The sequence below is a fragment of the Salmo trutta genome, chromosome 17, assembly GCF_901001165.1.
Source record: "Salmo trutta chromosome 17, fSalTru1.1, whole genome shotgun sequence".
NCBI lineage: Eukaryota > Metazoa > Chordata > Actinopteri > Salmoniformes > Salmonidae > Salmo > Salmo trutta.
The window spans coordinates 7115220-7141182 of NC_042973.1; the positions used below are offsets into that span (position 1 = coordinate 7115220).

Consider the following 25963-nt stretch of genomic DNA (forward strand, 5'->3'; position numbering starts at 1 on the left):
GGCTGTGGAGCGGGGGGACTGGGAGGTGGAACGAACAGGCCCCGACTGGAACGTCCCCGGGAAGCCAGCAGGTTGTCCAGTCTAATGGACAAGTCCACCAGTTGGTCTAGGGTGGAGGCGTTGTCCCTACAGGCCAGCTCCCGGCGGACGTCCTCGCGAAGGCTACACCTATAGTGTTCTATCAAGGCCCGCTCGTTCCACCCCGATCCAGCGGCGAGAGTCCGGAATTCCAGGGCGAAATCCTGAGCGCTCCTCGTCTCCTGTCTCAAATGGAATAACCGCTCACCCGCCGCCCTGCCCTCCGGGGGATGATCGAAAACTGCCCGGAAGCGGCGGGTGAACTCAGGGTAGTCGCCCCGAGCCGAGTCTGGGCCATCCCAGACCGCATTGGCCCATTCTAGGGCTCGACCTGTGAGACAGGAGACGAGGACGCTCACCCTCTCTTCGTAGGAGGGGGGGGGGCGGATGGTCGCCAGGTATAGTTCCAATTGGAGCAAGAACCCCTTGCACCCAGCGGCCGTCCCATCGAACTCCCAGGGAGGAGTAATCCGGATACCACCGGCGCCCGCTTCAGGGGGTGTGTGTAGGGGCGCAGGGTGAGGGACCGGAGCTGGTCCAGCTGGGGAAGCACCTCTTTCCCAGTTCTCCAACCGGGCCAACACCTGGTCCATGGCCGAGCCTAGGCGGTGGAGGAGGCTGGCGTGTTGAGAGACCTGCTCAGCCATGGACGGCGCTTCTGCTCCTGCTGACTCCATTGTGGTGCGGGATTCTGTCACGGTTGTCTAGGACCAGTGGAGATGTGGAATCAGGAGCAGGAGACAGAGGGCCGGAGCAACTGTGTTTTAATAATAATAGAAAAAATGCAATAGCCGTAGGGCACAGGGCGCGTGGCGAAGTTCGCCTGGGGAAAACACTTTTCCCAAAAATAAGCGCACTGAAAAACAACAGCGCACGGGGCGCAGCCCGACAATATAATGTATACTAACAGGATACAATCACAACTGTCCTGAGTGAACAATAAACAATCCCGCACGAGAACCCCAACTGAAAATGCACACTAAATAACCCCCCACTAATGACAAACACAAAACAGGTGCGGGATAGACAGACAAAACCAAAAGACACAGAAACAACGATCGGTGGCAGCTAATAGGCCGGCGACGACGACCGGCGAGCGCCGCCCGACCGAGGAGGGGCGCCACCTTCGTTAGATACTGTGACACCTCCTCCATGTCTACAGTGGAACTGCAGTAACTACAAGGATATTTTCTCCTCCATGTCCACAGTGGTACTGCAGTAAGAACAAGGATATATCCTCCTCCATGTCCACAGTGGTACTGCAGTAAGAACAAGGATATATTATCTTCCATGTCTACAGTGGTACTGCAGTAAGAACAAGGATTTCTCCTCCTCCATGTCCACAGTGGTACTGCAGTAAGAACAAGGATATATTATCCTCCATGTCTACAGTTGTACTGCAGTAAGAACAAGGATATCTCCTCCTCCATGTCTACAGTGGAACTGCAGTAACCACAATGATTTTTCTCCTCCATGTCCACAGTGGTACTGCAGTAAGAACAAGGATATCTCCTCCTCCATCTCCACAGTGGTACTGTAGTAAGAACAAGGATATATTCTCCTCCATGTCTACAGTGGTACTGCAGTAAGAACAAAGATATCTCCTCCTCCATGTCCACAGTGGTACTGCAGTAAGAACAAGGATATATTCTCCTCCATGTCTACAGTGGTACTGCAGTAAGAACAAAGATATTTTCTCCTCCATTTCTACAGTGCTACTGCAGTAAGAACAAGGATATCTCCTCCTCCATCTCCACAGTGGTACTGCCGTAAGAACAAGGATATCATTTCCTCCATCTCCACAGTGGTACTGTATTAAGAACAAGGATATATTCTCCTCCATGTCTACAGTGGTACTGTATTAAGAACAAAGATATTTTCTCCACGATTTCTACAGTGTTACTGCAGATCTCCTCCTCCATGCAGTTTAGATGTTCTGCATGACTTATTTGCATAAAAGTAACCTACTTAAAATTGGTTTCCTCTTTCACTGTGAATAATGTATTTATCATTTGTTCTTTCTGGTTTGTTTTATGGTACGTAGTTTTGTTCAGTGTAAACAGAAAGGTGTTAATCTGTCAATGTTTTTTAAAATAAAAATGTCCCTCTAAAAATACCTTATTACAAGCGTGAATTATGACTTTTAGAGAACTTGAATGTTATTATATTACTGAGAATGATCCATTTTGACAAATACAGTATCTCACAAAAGTGAGTACACCCCTCACATTTTTGTAAATATTTGAGTATATCTTTTCATGTGACAACACTGAAGAAATGACACTTTCCTACAATGTAAAGTAGTGAGTGTACAGCTTGTATAACAGTGTAAATTTGCTGTCCCCTCAAAATAACACAACACACAGCCATTAATGTCTAAACCGCTGGCAACAAAAGTGAATACACCCCTAAGTGAAAATATCCAAATTGGGCCCAAAGTGTCAATATTTTGTGTGGCCACCATCATTTTCCAGCACTGCCTTAACCCTCTTGGGCATGGAGTTCACCAGAGCTTCACAGGTTGCCACTGGAGTCCTCTTCCACTCCTCCATGACGACATCACAGAGCTGGTGGATGTTAGAGACCTTGTGCTCCTCCACCTTCCGTTTGAGGATGTCCCACAGATGCTCAATAGGGTTTAGGTCTGGAGACATGCTTGGCCAGTCCATCACCTTTACCCTCAGCTTCTTTAGCAAGGCAGTGGTCGTCTTGGAGGTGTGTTTGGGGTCGTTATCATGTTGGAATACTGCCCTGCAGCCCAGTCTCCGAAGTGAGGGGATCATGCTCTGCTTCAGTATGTCACAGTACATGTTGGCATTCATGGTTCCCTCAATGAACTGTAGCCCCCCATGTGCCGCACTCATGCAGCCCCAGACCATGACACTCCCACCGGCTCCAGGTCATCTACATCTCTGCTAGGTAAAGCCCCGCCTTATCTCAGCTCACTGTTCACCATAGCAGCACCCACCTGTAGCACGCCCTCTAGCAGGTATATCTCACTGGTCACCCCCAAAGCCAAATCTTTCTTTGGCTGCCTTTCCTTTCAATTATCTGCTGCCAATGACTGGAACGAACTTCAAAAATCACTGAAGCTGGAGACTCATATCTCCCTCACTAGCTTTATGCACCAGCTGTCGGAGCAGCTCACAGATCACTGCACCTGTACATAGCTGATAAGAAAATTATCTAATAAAGGTAAATGAATCAATAAGCCATGATGAATTATTAGTCATACAGCAGGTTTAATGAATAGTCAATGTAATGATCAATGTAGGGATCGATTAGTCTGATTAGTTCCGGAAAGTCCAGGAACCACTGGAGAGGGAAAGAAATGTGTGTATGCAATTAGTATAGAGAGATAGAGAGACAGATGGTCAAGGGAGTAAAGCTTCAGAGAGTTCCTAACCTTGAAGGAAAGGAACAGGCTGAGCCAGAAGGTGATAAACAGTGTGAGAAGTTTATGGGGGTTGCAGGTCACCAACGGATTGTGTGTAAATGCATGTGCGTAAGTAAGCAAGAACTATATAATGACTGTTTTGTTATCCTGACGCCAGAACGTTCTCTGAATAAAGCTACAGAAACCTTTTGCAGAAAGCTGAGTCCTTGCCTAATTATTTTAACCCATTGTCTTACAAACCTTGGGCATTAGTCAAGGCGAATTGATTATTGATTATTATCATCAAGATATAAAATTCTTACACCAATTGGTCCTTCGAGCCCGATCTGAACCAGCGACCTAAGGACTGTAGATCATCTGTAAATTTGCTCCTTTGCACCCCAGTATCTCTACTTGCACATTCATCTTCTGCACATCTACCATTCCAGTGTTTAATTGCTATATTGTAATTACTTCACCACCATGGCCTATTTATTGCCTTACCTCCCTTATCCTACCTCATTTGCACACACCGTATATATACTTTTTCTACTGTATTATTGACTGTATGTTTGTTTTATTCCATGTGTAACTCTGTGTTGTTGTATGTGTCGAACTGCTTTGCTTTATCTTGGCCAGGTCCCAGTTGTAAATGAGAACTTGTTCTCAACTAGCCTACCTGGTTAAATAAAGGTGAAATAAAAATTAAATAAAAAAAATAACTCAATTTATACAGCAAATGATTTGGGTGGGAGAGCTGAATGGGGGGACATTGGGACACCTGTTCCTTTGTGTGCTGAGGTGAACCCCCAGCTCATTTCCATAGCCCAGTACGTGTAGTCTGCAGAGCTGTGGTACACTATCGTCCGATGCCCACTGGTTGCACTTGTTGCATAGGTTGGTACACCACAGCTCTGGGGTGAAATGTCCCCTAGGTACAGATCTAGGATGAGCTTCTCCTCCCCCAATCCTAAACGTAATCATTAGTGGAAAATGATAGACTGACTCAGGATCAGCATCTATGGGCAATTTCACCCTCCACCACAGCCATTTACTGTGGCTCACGCCTGTTTTGTATCCAACCACCTGCAGGTAAAGTAGCTCTGCACCACAAGAGTTCACCTGCTCTACTGACCACCTCATTTGCCCCAAGGTTTATGGATCTCACTCATGGTCTTCTCTGTTGCTAGGCATATTTCTACCACATTTCTACAACACTTTAGTTTGATTGCACAATCAAGAATATCATTGAATCCTTGTGTCACTTCTAAGGTATCAGAGATCTTTGTGTCAGGAGAATTGTGTTCAAAGTTGAAAATTGTCTGGAGCTGTAAGATTTTCGGTGGATTCTCCAATAGCAACTTATGATATGACATGACAATACATCAACATAAGTGTTGAACTATGCAAATTAGTCTGTATATATAAAACTTGTTCCAGCTGGTGAAGAGGTGCCATCGATGGGTGTTAGGAAACAAAGCGTTGCTCTAAACAGTTCTTCAGCCATAGGATCGAAACGGTCAAGAACTTTCAGCTTGCTGTTTGATGGCAGCCAAGGACTTTTCAGAAATTAAGGTAAATATCTTTCATTCTAATGCCTTTTGTTACAATTGGGGGTTTTACATTACTTAAGTTGTGTGTCTGTGTGTTGTGCTTCAATGCATTACTGTAATTGGTCAAAACAATTGTTCGGTGTCATTTGAGGTAAATTAAGTTGTGAATTCATAAAGTAATTCATGGTGTTATACACATTGTGTTAATTATCAAACATACAGTTAACAATGGACTGTACATCTAAAATACAATTTGACCTTTGAACCTAACAGTGATTTTTTTTGGAATTACTATTTCAGTCTCAACGATGGTCAGTCAGTTCCCACCAGGTTCTGTTCATCATCTGCTGCATGATGGTACAGGGTAGGTACAGCTTGTACACGGGGAAAAAAGGAGTAAAGTCAACTAATTTAAGTAAACTTAAAATATTATATTTGAGTAATAGTTTGATTTCATTTATTCTTTAGTTTTTTTGTTTACTTTTGATATTACTTGTGGTAGCTGATACCTTAACAATCAAGTTCATAACATAATTTATTTGTAGTTTGCAGTCAATTCATTTCACTATCATATGAAAAAGTAGCAAGGTCTTCATAATTCAAACAAGACTCTAATAATTATATCTACAATATGCTAGATACCCATTAGTTGGCAAAAGTAAAGCCTTTTCACTGAAGATGTTCAGATATTTGACCTCATTTATCAGATTCTCGTATCCAGAGTAACATACAGTAGTGATTGAATACATTTCCATACGGGTCCCCAGTGGAAATTGAACCACCAAAACCACAATATAAAGTACCATGGTTACCATTGTTTCCCCAGCACCATGCCTGAGATGTAAGATAGTGGTGAACTGCACCAACCCCAACACCATATCCCTTCTGGCCGCCCTGGAGAACGTCATGAAGTTGTACTCCATACGACCTGTCATGAACCTCTCAACCCCCACCAACATCAGCATGCACTTCACTCTCTACGGCATCCTGGGTGTGGTAAGGAGTAGTAGGACAGCATGGTATCCCTTTCAACTAGTTCACCTGAAGAGACATACCATTAAATCCATCAATGTATTTGACATGTGCTATTGTCACGTCCTGACCAGCAGAGGGAGGTATTGTATTCGTTTTGGTCAGGACGTGGCAGGTTTTTTGTGTGTTAAGTGTTGTGTTGGTGATTGGGACTCCCAATTGAAGGCAGGTGAGTTGAGTTGCCTTTGATTGGGAGTCCTATATAGGAGTGTGTGTTTTTCTTTGGGGTTGTGGGTAGTTGTTCTTGCATTGTGTTTTGTGTGCCTGCAAGACTGGTCCTGTCTTGTGTATTGTTTTTGTCTGGTGGATGCTTTACTCCTTTTTGGAATTAAAATATGAGTATCCACATACCTGCTGCGCCTTGGTCCATTTTTGAAGACAGTTGTTACAGCTATATTGTTCTGAATGTTCCTCCATGTTTTGTAGATCTATGTAAAATGTGGCTTTATTTCGTTTACTTTATATCCTACAACAAAAAGTAATTCTCTTTTCAGGAAGAAAAAGCACAACTGTTGAACACCTACATTTGGCTGGTGAAGGTGAGCGTATTTTATTTTTTTTGGAAGTATACGTACACAGTGTATGGGAGTCATTTTCAATGTGCACTTTGGTTTCTCATTCTCCTACAGCAGCTGTGTTAAGGATGTTACTTCACATTACTTCATATTTGTTAGGGCACCAACATGTACTGGATAGCAATAGTGATATATATTTGGTTAAAACTAAAAAATATATTTTATCTTTGACTGTAGAACAATCCTAAACATCATATCATTTTGAGTGCTGCTTCCAGACTTCCAAACATATTGTATTGTTGCTAATGTGTTGTTTCAGGAATGGGAGAATGAATTTTTCAGCTGGGACCCAGTCCAATGCGGCTCTGCCAATATTTCTCTCCCCAGGGAAAGGTTCTGGTCACCAGATGTGGTAATCAATGAATTGTGAGTTAAACATCTCTATAGTCTATATAGATGCCATGTACTTATTTTTTTGATGAAACATTGGATTTGGTCTTACTGCTATTAGCCCATAGAAACACAGTGAGTAAGAGATTAATACATGAAAAAACACATAGCAAAAAATGTATGAAAAGGAAGTTAGTTTTAGTCTCTTTCCTATATCTGAGAGACAAAAGAAAGATCAGGCAATGTATCATTTTTTTTTCACCCACATTTATTTTTTTATTTTTTTTGGCACAAAAACTGATTCAATATACACTGAACAGAAATATAATCGCAACATGCAACAATTTCAACGATTTTACTGAGTTACAGTTCATATGAGGAAATCAGTCAATTTAAATAATTTCATTAGGCCCTAATCTATGGATTTCACAAGATTGGGAATACAGATATGTATATATTAAAAAAAACATACAAAATGGGTCTCAGGATGTCGTTGCGGTACTTTTGTGCATTCAAATTGATAAATGATAAAATGCAATTGTGTTCGTTGTCTGTAGGTTATGCCTGCGCATACCATAACCGCACCGTCACCATAGGGCACTCTGTTCACAATGTTGACATCAGGAAACCCCTAGCCCTCACAACGCCATGCACATGGTCTGCGCTTGTGTGGCCGGTTGGACGTACTGCCAAATTCCCTAAAATGACGTTGGAGGCAGCTTATGGTAGAGAAATGAACATTCAATTCTCTGCCAACAGCTCTGGTGGACATTCCTGCAGTGAGCATGCCAATTGCACGCTCCCTCAAAAATTGAGACGTCTCTTGCGACAAAACTGCACATTTTATAGTGGCCCTTTATTGTCCCCAGCACAAGGTGCACCTGTGTAATAATCATGTTGTATAATCAGCTTCTTGATATGCCACATGTGTCAGGTGGATGGATTACCTAGTCAAAGGATAAATGCTCACTAACAGGGATGTTTTAACAACTTTCTGCAAAGCTGTCAAGGCAAAGGGTGGCTACATTGATGAATCTCAAATATATATGTATTTTTTTATATATATTTATTTATTTAACCAGGTAGGCTAGTTGAGAACAAGTTCTCATCTACAACTTCGACCTGGCCAAGATTAAGCAAAGCAGTGCGACACAAACAACAACACAGTTACACATGGAATAAACAAACATGCAGTCAATAATACAACAGAAAAAGTATATATTCAATGTGTGCAAATTAGGTAGGATATGGGAGGTAAGGCAATAAATAGGCCGTAGTGGCAAAATAATTATAATATAGCAATTAAACACAGGAGTGATAGATGTGCAGATGATGATGTGCAAGTAGAGATACTGGGGTGCAAAAGAGCAACAAAAAAAATAGCAATATGGGGATGAGGTAGTTGGATGGGCTATTTACAGATGAGCTATGTGCAGTGATCTGTGAGCTGCTCTGACAGCTGGTGCTGAAAGCTAGTGAGGGAGATTTGATTTTTGCAGTTTGTTCCAGTCATTGGCAGCAGAGAACTGGAAGGAAAGGCGGCCAAAGTAGGAATTGGCTTTGGGGATGACCAGTGAAATATACCTGCTGGAGAGTGTGCTACGGGTGGGTGCTGCTATGGCGACCAGTGAGCTGAGATAAGGCGGGGCTTTACCTAGCAAAGACTTATAGATGACCTGGAGCCAGTGGGTTTGGCGACGAATATGAAGCGAGGGCCAGCCAACGAGAGCATATAGGTCGCAGTGGTGGGTAGTGTATGGGGCTTTGGTGACAAAACGGATGGCACTGTGATAGACTGCATCCAATTTGCTGAGTAGAGTGTTGGAGGCTATTTTGTAAATGAAATCGCCAAATCAGTTTTACGAGGGTATGTTTGGCAGCATGAGTGAATGAGGCTTTGTTGCGAAATAGGAAGCTTGCTGAAGTGTTTTAGGGAGCGTTTGACAGGTCATTTGACCGCAGACCCATTACAGACGCAAGCAATCGCTGAGATCCTGGTTGAAGACAGCAGAGGTGTATTTGGAGGGCAGGTTGGTTAGGATGATATCTATGAGGGTGCCCGTGTTTACGGATTTGGGGTTGTACCTAGTAGGTTCATTGATAATTTGTGTGAGATTTAGGGCATCGAGCATAGATTGTAGGATGGCCGGGGTTTTAAGCATGTCCCAGTTTAGGTCACCTAACAGCACAAGCTCTGAAGATAGTTGCGGGGCAATAAATTCACATATGGTGTCCATGGCACAGCTGGGAGCAGAAGGTGGTCTATAGCAAGTGGCAACGTTGAGAGACTTATTTCTGGAAAGGTGGATTTTTAAAAGTAGAAGCTCAAATTGTTTGGGCACAGACCTGGATAGTAAGACAGAACTCTGCAGGCTAGCTCTGCAGTAGATTGCAACTCCGTCCCCTTTGGCAGTTCTATCTTGTCAGAAAATGTTATAGTTAGGGATGGAAATTTCAGGGTTTTTGGTGGTCTTCCTAAGCCAGGATTCAGACACGGCTTGGACATCCGGGTTGGCAGAGTGTGCTAAGGCAGCGAATAAAACAAACTTAGGGAGGAGGCTTCTAATGTTAACATGCATGAAACAAAGCACTGCAATTACTCAGACGCCATTCATTTGGCTCTACTACTACCGAACGTTGAGATCTCTATATTTCTAGCATTACTATTGTTTCAGAGAGTACTTCATGTTTTACGCATAGGATATAAAATAGCCCTTGCAAAAAATCATATATATATATATCTCTATATCTAAAACAGACAAGTTTTGATAGGGATGTTTGTATTATGCTTATTATAATTGTGGGGGGGAAGGATATCCTTACAAACATTAATTCTGTCCCTTTTTATTGCACTTGTAACTGATTCAGTCACTATTAAAAAATATAAAACATATGATTTATATCAGGCCCATGGTTTGAAATTGTCCCCCTATTTCACCCTGTCTTACAGTATGGATGAAAACAGAGCTCCCATCGTCCCTTATGTGTACATTAAGCACACTGGTAAAGTGCGAGACGCCGAACCTGTCAGAGTGGTTAGCTCCTGTAACTTGGATATCTACACCTTCCCCTTTGACGTCCAGAACTGCACCTTCACCTTCAACTCCTACATCCATCAGAGTAAGACGTCAATGCCACCACGCTTTAGGACTTACTTGAACATAATGATCCTATGCCAAACCCATCGCTCCTTCTCTCCCAAAAAAACATCCTGACTCTCTCTTGAAATCTTAATGATAGGTATGAAACAGGGTTGCCCACCGAGTCCATTGAAGTTTTTGATATATTACTCAGTGTCAACCAAGTACCTGTTTGCTATTAGGCCCAAGTTTACCAATCCCTCAGTACAGATCATGTTCTGCTTCCATATAGGTTCAGCCCATTCATCCCAGGATGTCCCATTCCTTTATCTCCCCTGCAGTGTCGGACATAAGGATTATCTTAGGGAAGAAGGTGGAGGACATCCTGAAACGCTCCATTAGTGTGTTGTCCACTGAAGGGGAGTGGGAGCTGATGGACATCAAATCCAGCAAGTTCAATTTATCAGCACTCGATCAGGGAGAAAGCAACCCCTTTGATGAGCTCTACTTCTACGTATGAACCCAAAGCACCGCAATTTGTCAGATGCCATTAATTTGGCTCTACTACCACCGAACGTTGAGTTCTCCATATTTCTAGCATAACTATTGTTTCAGAGAGTACTTCATGTTTCACACATAGGATGCTAACCCAGCTAATTATGGCTTTGTCTTGTCTGAAATGGGAATATATTGCAAAACTCCAGATCACCCTTGAAGATTGTCATTGACTGTTGTGTCTCTGAACTGTAGATTGTCCTGAGGCGCAGAGCAACCCTCTACGTGGTGAACCTCCTGATCCCCAGCTTCTTCCTCATCACTGTGGATCTCTTCAGCTTCCTGCTGCCTCCCCAGAACGTGGACCGCTCCTCCTTCAAGATGAGTCTTATTTTTGGCTACTCCGTCTTCCTGCTCATCGTGAATGACCTGCTGCCCGTTACAGGAAGAACCATACCATTGATAAGTATGAAAACGTGTCCTGGAAGCACCATTTTTGTCGTAAGTCATAAATGTAGAGGTAGATGTTTACTTGTGTTATTGGATTAGCTGGTTAGGGGGAAGTGTCTTTTTTGAAGTCCACTTCCTTTGTCCTCCTAAGAGTGGCTGAATATGTTCCTCTCTTCACCTCCCTCCTCCTCCTCCCACCCATGCAGATGTGTTCTTCGCCATCTGCTTGGCTCTGATGGTGGCCAGCCTGCTGGAGACTATTCTCATCACCAACCTTCTGGTTGGCTCCAGTAACTTCCACCCAGTGCCTGGCTGGGTCCGAGTGCTCGTCCTGCGCTTCATGGGCAACCTCGTTGGGCTGCCTCAGAAATCCAGAGAGGACAAGATCATCCGCAATCCAGTTGCAGGAGGTACCCCTGATCTGATCCCTCCAGGGAGTTACAATTACACAGACTTTCATGCAATTAGCAGAACCTTGTCTTGTCTTGTCCAACCCAAAGCAATATAGGGAAAGCATTCAATCACAGGCCTGAACAGTAACATAAATGCAGGTATCACCTTGAGAAATGTTTGCAGCCATTTGATAAGACAGTATTGTACTATCCAGGTAGATTAATAATTTCCGTCTTTGGTAGGTAGATTAAAAATTTCTCCTTTCTCCCTTTCTGCCCTCTAGTGTCGGTGGAGAGACAGGTTCAAACAGGAGAACCAGGTAAGATGTGGGCAGAGGCAGGCGATCCAGCCCTGGCGGAGCTGAGGAATCTGGGCAATGACCTGCAGTCCATCCGCCTCCATGTGGCCCAGCATGTGGACGGGAACCAGATCTCCCAGGACTGGATGCAAGTGGGCTACATCCTCGACCGGCTGCTTTTTTGCGTCTACTGCATCTTCATCACCTTCAGCTTCATCGTCATCCTCATTATCTGGAGTAATTCGTACAACCAGTGATGTAATAAAAAAAATAGGTGGTTAAACGCCCTTCGTTGTGAAAAAAGTAACGCTCCCTATATTTTCTTAGCAATTTTCCCATGATAGGTGGCTAAATTTTTGTGAAAAATACAAAATGTGAGGAAATAGTGCTTACCCTCCACAAGACTTAGGAATCTACCATGTTGTTGACTGCTGTTTAGATTTAAAAACAATTACCTTAAAATTACCATAACTTCAACGATCGTTTGTTTGATCTTCTGGCTGCACTGAGTAGGTGTGTTGACTAGTACAAAAAAAAAAAAAAAATGCATGAAATGTATGAAATGTATGCAATCACTACTGTAAGTCGCTCTGGATAAGAGCGTCTGCTAAATGACTAAAATGTAAAAAATGTTTACTTAAATATTACTATATTAGAGGAAATATCTTTTTATTTGTCAAATAAACATACTTTCACAAAAACCACTGTTTCAGTACTAACAACAATCCCTAGGGGTTATCTGAGATGTTTTCTGAATTGTAGTGTTGATGGTGGATTGATGATGATGATGAAGATCTGTCACGCAAGACATGGATCAATGACATGAAAAGTAGGGGATCATCCAAAAACCACATCCTTTTTTTGATTAGAGTGTCTTTTTTGTATTTTATTAGGATCCCCATTTGCTGTTAACAAAAGCAGCAGCTACTCTTCCTGTGGTCCACACAAAACATGTAACATTACATAATACAGAACATTAATAGACAAGAACAGCTCAAGGACAGAACTAATTAATTTAAAAACGTCACACATAGCCTACATGTTGCACAAAAAAATCTAGGTCAAGATAGGGGCGAGGCGTTGCTTTACTTGTTTTTGAAAACAGGTTTGCTGTTCATTTGAGCAAAATGAGATGGAAGTGAGTTTCATGCAATAATGGCACTATATAATACTGTACGCTTTCTTGATTTTGTTTTGGATTTGGGGACTGTGAAAAGACCCCTGGTGGCATGTCTGGTAGGGTAAGTGTGTGCGTCAAAGCTGTGTAAGTTGACTATGGAAACCACTTAGAATTTGCAACATATGAATGTTTCTTCTAAAATGAAGAAGTGATGCAGTCAGACTCTCCTCAACTCTTAGCCAAGAGAGACTGGCATGCATAGCATTTATATTAGCCCTCTGATTACAATGAAGAGCAAGACGTGCCGCTCTGTTCTGGGCCAGCTGCAGCTTAACTAGGTCTTTCTTTGCAGCACTTGACCACATGATTGGACAATAATCAAGACAAAACTAGAGTCTGCAGGACTGTTTGGAGTGTGGTGTCGAAAAGCAGAGCATCTCTTTATTATGGACATACCTCTCCCCATCTTATATTTCCCTCACTAACTTTACACATCAGCTCTCTGAGCAGCTTAGTGATCGCTGCAGCTGTACATAGCCCATCTGTATATAGCCCATCCAATCTACCTACCTCATCCCCAAATTGTTTTTATTTACTTTTCTGCTCTTTTGCACACCAGTATTTCTACTTGCACATCATCATCTGCACATTTATCTCTCCAGTGTTAATTTTCTAAATTGTAATTACTTCGCTACCATGGCGTATTTATTGCCTTACCTGCTCACGCCATTTGCACACACTGTATATAGACTTTCTTTGTTTCTATTGTGTTATTGACTGTACGCTTGTTTATTCCATGTGTAACTCTGTGTTGTTTGTGTCGCACTGCTTTGCTTTATCTTGGCCAGGTCGCAGTTGTAAATGAGAACTTGTTCTCAACTAGCTTACCTACCTGGTTAAATAAAGGTGAAATAAAAATAGTAAAAAATCTTTATAACCATTGAATCTTTGTGTTTTGACCATACCAGTTTACAATCTAAGGTAACACCAAGTTATTTAGTCTCCTCAACTTGTTCAACAGCCACACCATTCATTACCAGATTCAGCTGAGGTCTAGCACTTAGGTAAGGATTTGTACCAAATACAATGCTCTTAGTTTTAAAGATGTTCAGTTCGTTTGTTACTGGCAGCCCATTCCAAATCTGACTACAACTCCTTGTTAAGGATTTCAGTCACTTCATTAGCTGTGTTTGCTGAAACGCACATGGTTGAATCATCAGCATACATCGACACACAGGCTTTGCGTCACGTTCGTTGTAATGATTGGACCAAGGCGCAGCGTATGTTGAGTTCCACATCATTTATTAAAGAAAGTGTAACTTAGCAAAGACAAAAACAAATAAACAATAAACTAATAACGAACTGTGACTACAGAGAATGCTACGTGCACTAACTCAAAATAATATCCCTTCACACAGGTGAAACAAATGCTACTTAAGTATGATCTCCAATTAGAGACAACGATAGCCAGCTGCCTGTAATTGGGAATCATACCAAACACCCAAACATAGAAAAACTAAACTGGAACCCCACATAGAAAATAATAACTAGAAAAACCCCCAGTCACACCCTGACCTACTCTACCATAGAAAATAAGAGCTCTCTATGGTCAGACAGTGACAGTACCCCCCCCCCCCCCCAAAGGTGCGGACTCCGACCGCAAAACCTGGAACAAAAAGGGAGGGTTGGGGGGGGGGTGTCTAGTGTCAGTGGCAGCTCTGGTGTGGGGCGAAATACCCGCTCATCCGCCAGCATCGGTGGCGGCTCTGGTGCGGGATAAAAAACCCGCTCATCCCGCAGATCCATCAGCATCGGGGGCGGCTCTGGTGCGGGACGAAGAACCCTCTCATCCCACGGATCCACGAGCTTTGGTGGCGGCTCTGGTGCGGGCCGAAGAACCCACTCATCCTGCGGGTCCAGCCATGTACCCAGGCTGAACACTGTGCCTGGACTGGGCACCAGCACAGAAGAAGACTCTGGCCTTGGAGCTGGATTGGACGCCGTGCTTAGACTCGGCATCGGCCCAGGGGAAGGCTCCGGCCATGGAGCGGGACTGGACGCTATGCCTGGACTGGGCACCAATGCAGAAGAAGACTCTGGCCTTGAAGCTGGAGGTCCCGAACCATTGACCGTCTCAGGACGTACCGGATTAGGAAGGCGCACTTGAGGGAGAGTGCGAGGAGCAGGCACAGGACGTACTGGGCTGTGGAGGTGCACTTGAGGGAGAGTGCGAGGAGCAGGCACAGGATGCACCGGACTGGGAAGGCGCAATTGAGGGAGAGTGCGAGGAGCAGGCACATGACATACCGGACTGGAGAGGCGCCCTTGAGGCCAGAAACGTGGAACCGGCACAGGTTGCACCAGACTGCTAACCGGATCCTCTGGTCGGATGTTGAGCAGAACACACTTGCACAACATCTCTCTCATCTCACTCTCTCCCAACTTCGCCATTGCCTCCCTAACAGTCTCTGGCTCCTTCCTCTGCTCAGTCGCCAGCTCCATGTGCCCCCGCCCCCAAAAAACTTGGGGTTGCCCTTGGGCTTTCTGTAGCCGTGAACCCTGTCGTCGTCGCTGTCCTCCATTATCTCCTTCCCATGTCCATAAATCCTTCACCTGGTGAACCCGCTGCTTGGTCCTAGGGTGATGGGATATTCTGTCACGTTCATCGTAATGATAGAACCAAGGCGCAGCGTACGTTGAGTTCCACATAATTTATTAAAGAAAGTGAAACTTAGCAAAGACAAACACACAATAAACTAATTGTCACGACTGTGACGGATGGTGGCGCCCCTCCTCGGCCGGGCGGGGCTCGGCGGTCGTCGTCGCCGAACTACTAGCTGCCATCGATCCTTGTTTTGTTTCACTTTCGTTTGGTTAGGTCTAGGTAGGCACGCACCTGTTTTGGGTTAGTCATTAGTGGGGGGGTTATTTAGGTTAGCGTAGGATGTATGGTTTTTTGTACGTGATTGTGTTTCTCTGTTTGCTTGCTTGGTGACACTCTGATTTTGTAATTTTCAGTAGTGCGTGTGTTTGCACCAACAGTGTTTTGTCCCCTGTGTTTGGGGCACCTTGTTTTGTTGTGCGCTTTGATCGCTGTGTTTGGGAAGGCTTGTATTTTTTCCGTTGTGCTTATTAAAGCCACTACCCTGCATCGCAGCTTCCTGCATTTGATTCCTCACCCACTACACACAAGCGTGACACTAATAACGAACCGTGACTACAGAGAATGCTATGTGCACTAACTCAAAACAATATCCCATCACACACAGGTGAAACAAATGCTACTTAAGTATGATCCCCAATTAGAGACAACGAAAGCCAGCTGCCTCTAATTGGGAATCATACCAAACACCCAAACATAGAAAAACTAAACTAGAACTCCACATAGAAAATAATAACTAGAAAAAAAAACAGTCACGCCCTGACCTTCTCTACCATAGAAAATAAGAGCTCTCTATGGTCAGGACGTGACACTTTGTTTAATGCCAGTGGCAGGTCATTGGTAAAAATAGAAGAGTAGAGAGCTGCCCTGTGGTACACCACACCCTACATGTTTGACATTAGAGAGGCTTCCATTAAAGAAAAACCCTCTCAGTTATATTAGATTGATAGCTCTGAATCCACAATATGTCAGAGGTTGAAAATCCATAAAACATACAGTACCAGTCAAAAGTTTGGACACACCTACTCATTCAAGGGGTTTTCTTTATTTTTAGTATTTTCTACATTGTAGAATAATAGTGAAGACATCAAAACTATGAAATAACACATAAAGAATCATGTAGTAAGCAAAAAAGTGTTAAACAAATCGAAATATATGTTATATTTGAGGTTATTTGAAATAGCCACCCTTTTCCTTGATGACAGCTTTGCACACTCTTGGCATTCTCTCAACAAGCTTCATGAGGTAGTCACCTGGAATGCATTTCAATTAACAGGTGTGCCTTGTTAAAAGTTCATTTGTGGTATTTATTTCCTTCTTAATGTGTTTAATCCAATCAGTTGTGTTGTGAGAAGGTAGGGTTGGTATACAGGTAGGGTTGGTATATTTGGTAAAAGACCAAGTTCATATTATGGCAAGAACAGCTCAAACAAGCAAAGAGAAATGACAGTCCATCGTTACTTTAAGACATGAAGCTTAGGCAATATGGAAAATGTCAAGAACTTTGAAAGTTTCTTCAAGTGCAGTCGCAAAAACCATCAAGCGCTATGATGAAATTGGCTCTCATGGAGACCGCCACAGGAAAGGAGAACGCAGAGTTACTTCTGCAGTAGAGGATACATTCATTAGAGTTACCAGCCTCAGAAATTGCAGCCCAAATAAATGCTTAGTTGGGTGGGCTATTTACAGATGGGCTGTGAACAGGTGCAGTAATCAGTAAGCTGCTCTGACAGCTGATGCTTAAAGTTAGAGAGGGAGATAGAAGTCTCCAGCTTCAGTGAAATTCGTTCCAGTCATTGGCAACAGAGCACTGGAAGGAAAGGTGGCCAAATGAGTTGTTCGCTTTGGGGATGACCAGTGAAATATACCTGCTGGAGCGCATGCTATGGGTGGGTGTTGCTATGGTGACCAGTGCGCTGAGATAAAGTGGGGCGTTAACTAGCAAAGACTTATAGATGACCTGGAGCCAGTGGGTTTGGCGACGAATATGTAGCGAGGGCCAGCCAACGAGAGCATACAGGTTGCAGTGGTGGGTAGAATATGGGGCTTTAGTTACAAAACGGGTGGCACTGTGATATACTGCATCCAATTTGCTGAGTAGAGTGTTGGAGGCTATTTTGTAAATGACATCGCTGAAGTCAAAGATCGGCAGGATAATCAGTTTTACAAGGGTATGTTTGGCAGCATGAGTGAACGAGGCTTTGTTGCGAAATAGGAAGCCGATTCTAGATTTCATTGTGGATTGGAGATGCTTAATGTGAGTCAACCTCTGACATATTGCTACAATGTAGAAAATAGTGAAAATAAAGACAAACCCTTGAAAGAGTAGGTATGTCCAAACTTTTGACTGGTTCTGTACGTTTTCATAAAAACAGGTTATGGTCAATAATATCAATGGCTGCACTGAAATCTAACAGTACAGTTCCCTCAATGTCTACAGTGGTACTGCAGTAAGAACAAGGAGATCTTCTCCTCTATGTCTACAGTGCAATTGTGTATGTTTTATCGTACATAATATTTCTGCGACCGGGTCTTATGACCGAAAAGAGCTTCTTGATATTAGGGCAGCAATTTCTCACCCCATACTGGAGGAATTCTTTTTCAACAAGTAGGACGGGAAGGATTTACTCCAGACACCCGACAAGGCCCTCACCCCGTCATTCACAGGAGGAAAAGACTGAGATATTGTGGACAACGGTCCAGGAGCCTTGTAAGGATCTGTCACCGAGAGGGTAATCTACCTTTACCATCGGTCCTATTAGGCTACAGGACTGTTTTATTAGCACAGACTGGAATATGTTCCGGGATTCTTCCGATGGCATTGAGGAGTACACCTCATCAGTCACTGGCTTCATCAATAAATGCATAGATGATGTCGTTTCCACAATGACAGTATCTACATACCCCAACCAGAATCCATGGATTACAGGCAACATCCACACTGAGCTAAAGGATAGAGCTGCCACTTTCAAGGAGCGGGACTCTAACCTGGAAGCTTATAAGATATCCCGCTAAGCCCTCCGACAAACCATCAAACAGGCAAACTGTCAATACAGCATTAAGATTGAATCATACTTACACCGGCTCCAACGCTCGTCGGATGTGGCAGAGCTTGCAAACTATTACAGACTACAAAGAGAAGCACATTCACAAGTTGTCCAGTGACATGAACCTATCAGATGAGCTAAATTACATCTATGCTCACTTCGAGGCAAGTAACACTAAAACATGCATGAGTTCACCAGCTGCTCCAGAAGCACTACCAGGACGTGTACTCCGGGCATGCGCTGACCAACTGGCAAGTGTCTTCACTGACATTTTCAACCTCTCCCTGACTGATATCTGTAATACCAACATGTTTCTAGACCCACTCCAATTTGCATACTGCCCCAACAGATCCACAGGTCTCTATCAATCTCTATTGCACTCAAGACTGCACTTTCCCACCTGGATAAAAGGAACATCTATGTGAGAATGCTAATCACTGACTACAGCTGAGCAATCAACACCATGTTGCCCTCAAAGCTCATCACTAAGCTAAGGACCCTGGGAATAAACACCTCCCTGTGCAACTGGATCCTAGACTTCCTGACGGGAACAACATATCCGCCACTCTGATCCTCAACACGTGGCCCCTCAGGGGTGCGTGCTCTATCCCCTCCTGTACTCCCTGTTCACTCATGACTGCATGGCCAGGCACGACTCCAACACCATCATCAAGTTTGCCAATGACACAACAATTGTAGGCCTGATCACCGACAATAATGAGACAGACTATAAGGAGGAGGTCAGAGACCTGGTCTTGTGGTGCCAGGACAAGAACCTCTCCCTCAATGTGATCAAGACAAAGGAGATGATTGTGGACTACAGGAAGAGGAGGACCGAGTACTCCCCTTCTCATCGAAAGGGCTGTAGTAGAAGAGTTTGAGAGCTTCAAGTTTTTTGGTGTCCACATCACCAACAAACTAACATGGTCCAAACACACTGAGACAGTCATGAAGAGGCACGACAAAGCCTAATCCCTTTCAAGAGACTAAAAAGATTTGGCATGGGTCCTCAGATCCTCAAAAGGTTCTACTGCTGCACCATCGAGAGCATCCTGACTGGTTGCATCACTGCCTGGTATGGCAGCTGCTTGGCCTCCGATCGCAAGGCACTACAGAGAGTAGTGCGTACGGCCCAGTACATTACTGGGACCAAGCTTCCTGCCATCCAGGACCTCTATACCAGACGGTGTCAGAGGAAGGCCCTAAAAATTGTCAAAGACTCCAGCCACCCTAGTCATAGACTGTTCTCTCTGCTACCACATGGCAAGCAGTACCGGATCACCAAGTAGAGGACGAAAAGGAATCTTAACAGCTTCTACCCCCAAGCTATAAGTCTCCTGAACAGCTAATCAAAGGGCTACCCAGACCCCTCTTTTACGCTGCTGCTACTCTCTGTTTATAATCTATGTATAGTCACTTTAACTCTACCTACATGTACATATTACCTCAACTAACCGATGCCCCCGCACATTGACTCTGTACCGGTACCCCCTGTATATAGTCTTGCTTGTTGTTTTTCTGCTGCTGTTTAATTATTTGTTACTTTTATTTTCTATTTTCTATTTTTTACTTAACACTTATTTTAATAATTTTTTAAAAAATGATTCACTTCTTAAAGCATTGCTGGTTCAGGGCTTGTAAGAAAGCATTTCACAATAAGGTCTACACAAATCAAATCAAATCAAATTGTTTTGGTCACATACACATGGTTAGCAGATGTTAATGAAAGTGAAGCAAAATGCTTGTGCATCTAGTTCCAACAGTGCAATAATATCTAAAAAGTAATCTAACAATTCCACAACAACTACCTAATACACACAAATCTAAAAGGGGTGAATGAGAATATGTACATATAAATATATGGATGCGCGATGGCCGAGCAGCATAGGCAAGGTGCACTAGATGGTATAAAATTACGATTTATACAGTCGTGGCCAAAAGGTTTGAGAATGACACAAAAATTAATTTTCACAAAGTTTGCTGCTTCAGTGTCTTTAGATATTTTTGTCAGATGTTACTATGGAATACTGAAGTATAGTTACAAGCATTTCATGAGTGTCAAAGGCTTTTATTGACAATTACATGAAGTTGATGCAAAGAGTCAATATTTGCAGTGTTGACCCTTCTTTTTCAAGACCTCTGCAATCCGCCCTGGCATGCTGTCAATTAACTTCTGGGCCACATCCTGACTGATGGCAGCCCATTCTTGCATAATCAATGCTTGGAGTTTGTCAGAATTTGTAGGTTTTTGTTTGTCCACCCGCCTCTTGAGGATTGACCACAAGTTCTCAATGGGATTAAGGTCTGGGGTGCTCCATCATGCTGGAAAAGGCATTGTTCGTCACCTAACTGTTCCTGAATGGTTGGGAGAAGTTGCGCTCGGAGGATGTGTTGGTACCATTCTTTATTCATGGCTGTGTTCTTAGGCAAAATTGTGAGTGAGCCCACTCCCTTGGCTGAGAAGCAACCCCACACATGAAAGGTCTCAGGATGCTTTACTATTGGCATGACACAGGACTGATGGTAGCGCTCACCTTGTCTTCTCCAGACAAGTTTTTTTCCGGATGCCCCAAATAATCGGAAAGGGGATTCATCAGAGAAAATGACTTTACCCTAGTCCTCAGCAGTCCAATCCCTGTACCTTTTGCAGAATATCAGGGATGTTTTTCCTGGAGGGAAGTGGCTTCTTTGCTGCCCTTCTTGACAACAGGCCATCCTCCAAAAGTCTTCGCCTCACTGTGCGTGCAGATGCACTCACACCTGCCTGCTGCCATTCCTGAGTAAGCTCTGTACTGGTGGTGCCCCAATCCCGCAGCTGAATCAACTTTAAGAGATGGTCCTGGCGCTTGCTGGACTTTCTTGGGCGCCCTGAAGCCTTCTTCAAATCAATTGAACCGCTCTCCTTGAAGTTTTTGATGATCTGATAAATTGATTGAGGTACAATCTTAATGGCAGCAATATCCTTGACTGTGAAGCCCTTTTTGTGCAAAGCAATGATGACGGCACGTGTATCCTTGCAGGTAACCATGGATGACAGAGGAAGAACAATGATTCCAAGCACCATCCTCCTTTTGAAGCTTCAAGTCTGTTACTCGAACTCAGTCAGCATGACAGAGTGATCTCCAGCCTTGTCCTCGTCAACACTCACACCTGTGTTAACGAGATAATCACTGACATGATGTCAGCTGGTCCTTTTGTGGCAGGGCTGAAATGCAGTGGAAATGTTTTTGGGGGATTCAGTTAATTTGCATGGCAAAAGGGACTTTGCAATTAATTGCAATTCATCTGATCACTCTTCATAACATTCTGGAGTATGTGCAAATTGCCATCATACAAACTGAGGCAGCAGACTTTGTGAAAATGTATATTTGTGTCATTCTCAAAACTTTTGGCCACGACTGTACATATGACATGAGTAATGTAAGAAATGTAAACATTATTAAAGTGGCATTATTTAAAGTGGCATTGTTTAAAGTGACTAGTGATCCATTTGTTTAAGTGGCCAGCGATTGGGTCTCCATGTAGGCAGCAGCCTCTTTGAGTTAGTGACTGCTGTTTAGCAGTCTGATGGCCTTGAGATAGAAGCTGTTCTTCAGTCTCTCGGTCCCAGCTTTGATGCACCTGGACTGACCTCGCCTTCTGGATGGTAGCGAGGTGAACAGGCAGTGGCTCGGGTGGTTGTTGTCCTTGAGGATCTTTTTGGCCTTCCTGTGATATCGATTGGTGTAGGTGTCATGGAGGGCAGGTAGTTTGCCCCGAGTGATGAGTTGTGCAGACCGCACCACCCTCTGGAGAGCCTTGCGGTTGAGGGTGGAGCAGTTGCCGTACCTGGCTGTGAAACAGCCCGACAGGATGTTATCGATTGTGGATCTATAGAAGTTAGTCAGGGTTTTGGGTGACAAGCCAAATTTCTTCAGCCTCCTTATGTTGAAGAGGCACTGTTGCGCCTTCTTCACCACATTGTCTGTGTGGGTGGACCATTTCAATTTGTCGATGATGTGTACGCAGAGGAACTTAAAACTTTCCACTTTCTCCACTGCTGTCCCTTCGATGTGGATTTGATTTTGTTCGGAAGTCTTTTAGTCCTCATTTGGACTAATCTTCCAAATGTCGGCTGTTGTATTCGGCGCATGTGACAAATAAAATTTGATTTGATGTCTACAGTGGTACTGCAGTAAGAACAAGGAGATCTCCTCCATGTCTGCAGTCGTACTGCAGTAAGAACATGGTATAAAGTTTTGTTCAGTGTAAACAGAAAGGTGTTAATCTGCCAATGTTTTTTTTAAATGTCCCTCTAAAAATACCTTATTACAAGCGTGAATGGCGACATTTAGAGAACTTTAATGTTATTATATTACTGAGAATGATCCATTTTGAGAAATGGGTGCGTAGCCTATAGCCTTAGCTGAGTAGTGAGGTTTGATCAACTTGACACAATATAGTATACCATGTTGCATGATACGAGTTTTGTCATTTTTGGATGTTGCCAATGTCCCTAATGAATAACCTTAGCCTTATTGACAGTGGTGTAAAGTACTTGTGTAAAAATACTTTAAAGTACTACTTAAGAGGTTTTTGGTTATATATTCTACATTTTGCTATTTATATTTTTGCCAACTTTTACATTTACTTAACTACATTACTAAAGAAAATCATGTACTTTTTCTTCATATATTTTCCCTGACACCCAAAAGTAAATTTTGACAGGAAAATGGTCCAACTCACACACTTGTCAAGACAACATCCTTGGTCATCCCTACTGCCTTTGATCTGGCGGACTCAATAAACACATATACAAAATGTGTAAATTAGGTCTGCGTGTTGGATTGTGCCCCTGGCTATCCGTAAATAAATAAAAACAAGAAAATTGTGCCATCTGGTTTGCTTATTATGAGGAATTTGAAATGATTTATAGTTTTAGATTTTAGCAATTCCATGTACTTTGATTCTGAAACATATTTAAAAAAACAAATACTTTTAAACTTTTACTCAAGTAGAATTTTACTGGGTGACCCCATTTTACTTGAGTCGGAATCTTTACTTTTACTCCGTATGAAAATGGAGTACTTTTTCCAACACTGCTTATTGATTAGATTCCATTGATACTAAACCATGTAATCCTGTGTGTGTGCTCTTCTTACCCTTGTCTTTCCTACCATCTCTCTTTCTTTCTCTCTTTATCTCTCATTATTTCTTTATCTCCACTCTTCCTTTGCTCTCCATACTCTCTCTCTCTCTCTCTCTCTCTCTCTGTCTGTCTCTCTCTTTCTCTCTCTCTCATCAATCTTTCCTTAGGTCATGAACTAATTCCAGGGCTCATATTATCGCCCGTCTAGAATTAAATTATCACCCTCTATGTTGTATCAGACACGAGAGAAAGAATAAACATTTTCAAACATTTCATAACACAAGTTATGTAACAAATGATTTGGGTGGGAGAGCTGAATGGGGGGACATTGGGACACCTGTTCCTTTGTGTGCTGAGGTGAACCCCCAGCTCATTTCCATAGCCCAGTACGTGTGTAGTCTGCAGAGCTGTGGTACACTATCGTCCGATGCCCACTGGTTGCACTTGTTGCATAGGTTGGTACACCACAGCTCTGGGGTGAAATGTCCCCTAGGTAAAGATCTAGGATCAGCTTCTCCTCCCCCAATCCTAAACCTAATCATTAGTGGAAAATTATAGACTGACTCAGGATCAGCATCAATGGGCAACTTCACCCTTCACCACAGCCATTTACTGTGGCTCACGCCTGTTTTGTATCCAACCACCTGCAGGTAAAGTAGCTCTGCACCACAAGAGTTCACCTGCTCTACTGACCACCTCATTTGCCCCAAGGTTTATGAATCTCACTCATGGTCTTCTCTGTTGCTAGGAATATTGGTAGGAATATTGTTTTTTTTGGTTTTTACAAGTCCTATGTTTAGTTTATTGTAGAATCAAGAAATCACTAAATCTTTGTGTCAGGAGAATTGTGTTCAAAGTTGAAAATTGTCTGGAGCTGTAAGATTTTCGGGGGATTCTCCAACAGCAACTTATGATATGACATGACAAAACATCAACATAAGTGGTTAACTATGCAAATTTGTCTGTATATATAAAATTTGTTCCAGCTGGTGAAGAGATGCCATCGTTATGGGAGTGAGGTAACAAAGCTTTGCTTTAGACAGTTCTTCAGCCATACTGTAGGATTGAAACGGTCAACAGTAGTTTGCAAAAACTTGCAGCTTGCTGTTTGATGGCAGCCAAGGATTTTTCCAAAATGGAGGTAAATATCGTTCATTCTAATGCCTTTTGTTACATTTGGGGGATGTACCTAACACATGCTTTGTGCCTGTCTGATGTGCTTCATTGCATTACTGTAATTTCTCAAAACGTTTGTTAAGTGTCATTTGAGGTAAATTAAGTTGTGAATTCATAAAGTAATTCATGGTGTTATACACATTGTGTTAATTATCAAACATAAAGTTAACAATGGACTGTACATCTAATATACCATTTGACCTTTGACCCTAACAGTGATTTTTTTAAATTACTATTTCAGTCTCAACGATGGTCGGTCAGTTCCCACCAGGTTCTGTTCATCATCTGCTGCATGATGGTACAGGGTAGGTACAGCTTGTACACGGGGAAAAAAGGAGTAAAGTCAACTAATTTAAGTCAACTTAAAATATTATATTTGAGTAATCGTTTTATTTCATTTATTCTTTAGTTTTATGTTTACTTTTTGATATTACTTGGGGTAGCTGATACCTTAACAATCAAGTTCATAACATAATTTATTTGTAGTTTGCAGTCAATTCATTTCACTATCATATGAAAAAGTAGCAAGGTCTTCATAATTCAAACAAGACTCTAATAATTATATCTACAATATGCTAGATCCCCATTAGTTGGCAAAAGTAAAGCCTTTTCACTGAAGATGTTCAGATATTTGACCTCATTTATCAGATTCTCGTATCCAGAGCAAAATACAGTAGTGATTGAATACATTTCCATCCTGATCCCCAGTGGAAATTGAACCACCAACCCTGATGTTGCATCCACCATGTTCTACTAACTGAGGAACACAGGACCATATCAAAACCACAATATAAAGTACCATGGTTACCATTGTTTCCCCAGCACCATGCCTGAGATGTAAGATAGTGGTGAACTGCACCAACCCCAACACCATATCCCTTCTGGCCGCCCTGGAGAACGTCATGAAGTTGTACTCCATACGACCTGTCATGAACCTCTCAACCCCCACCAACATCAGCATGTACTTCACTCTCTACGGCATCCTGGGTGTGGTAAGGAGTAGTAGGACAGCATGGTATCTCTTTCAACTAGTTCACCTGAAGAGACATACCATTAAATCCATCAATGTGTTTGACATGTGCTGTATTGTTCTGAATGTTCCTCCACATCATGTTTCGTAGACCTATGTAAAATGTGGCTTTATTTCCTTTACTTTATATCCTACAACAA

The 25963-nt window shown here is 42.9% G+C and overlaps 2 protein-coding genes across 4 annotated transcripts in view; both read left to right on the plus strand.

Annotated features, from left to right (window-relative positions):
• Positions 1 to 4422: 4422 nt before the first annotated feature.
• LOC115151501 (5-hydroxytryptamine receptor 3A) overlaps positions 4423 to 25963 on the plus strand; it is a 31669-nt gene continuing 10128 nt past the window's right edge. For 2 of the 3 annotated variants that reach the window (XM_029695487.1, XM_029695489.1), the window contains exons 1-3: positions 23733 to 24758; positions 25035 to 25098; positions 25616 to 25785. In XM_029695487.1, coding sequence (XP_029551347.1) covers positions 24729 to 24758; positions 25035 to 25098; positions 25616 to 25785 — 264 coding nt within the window. In that variant the 5' untranslated portion in view covers positions 23733 to 24728. Of the gene's footprint in view, positions 4608 to 23732; positions 24759 to 25034; positions 25099 to 25615; positions 25786 to 25963 lie in introns of those variants that run through there. The other variant, XM_029695488.1, reaches the window with a different exon arrangement.
• LOC115152513 (5-hydroxytryptamine receptor 3A-like) lies at positions 5329 to 14717 on the plus strand. Its single transcript, XM_029697374.1, has 10 exons — positions 5329 to 5371; positions 5834 to 6003; positions 6534 to 6578; positions 6874 to 6980; positions 9895 to 10064; positions 10366 to 10538; positions 10775 to 10985; positions 11176 to 11379; positions 11646 to 11897; positions 14533 to 14717. The coding sequence occupies exons 1-10, from the start codon at positions 5359 to 5361 to the stop codon at positions 14715 to 14717; spliced, it is 1530 nt and encodes a 509-aa protein (XP_029553234.1). The 5' UTR covers positions 5329 to 5358.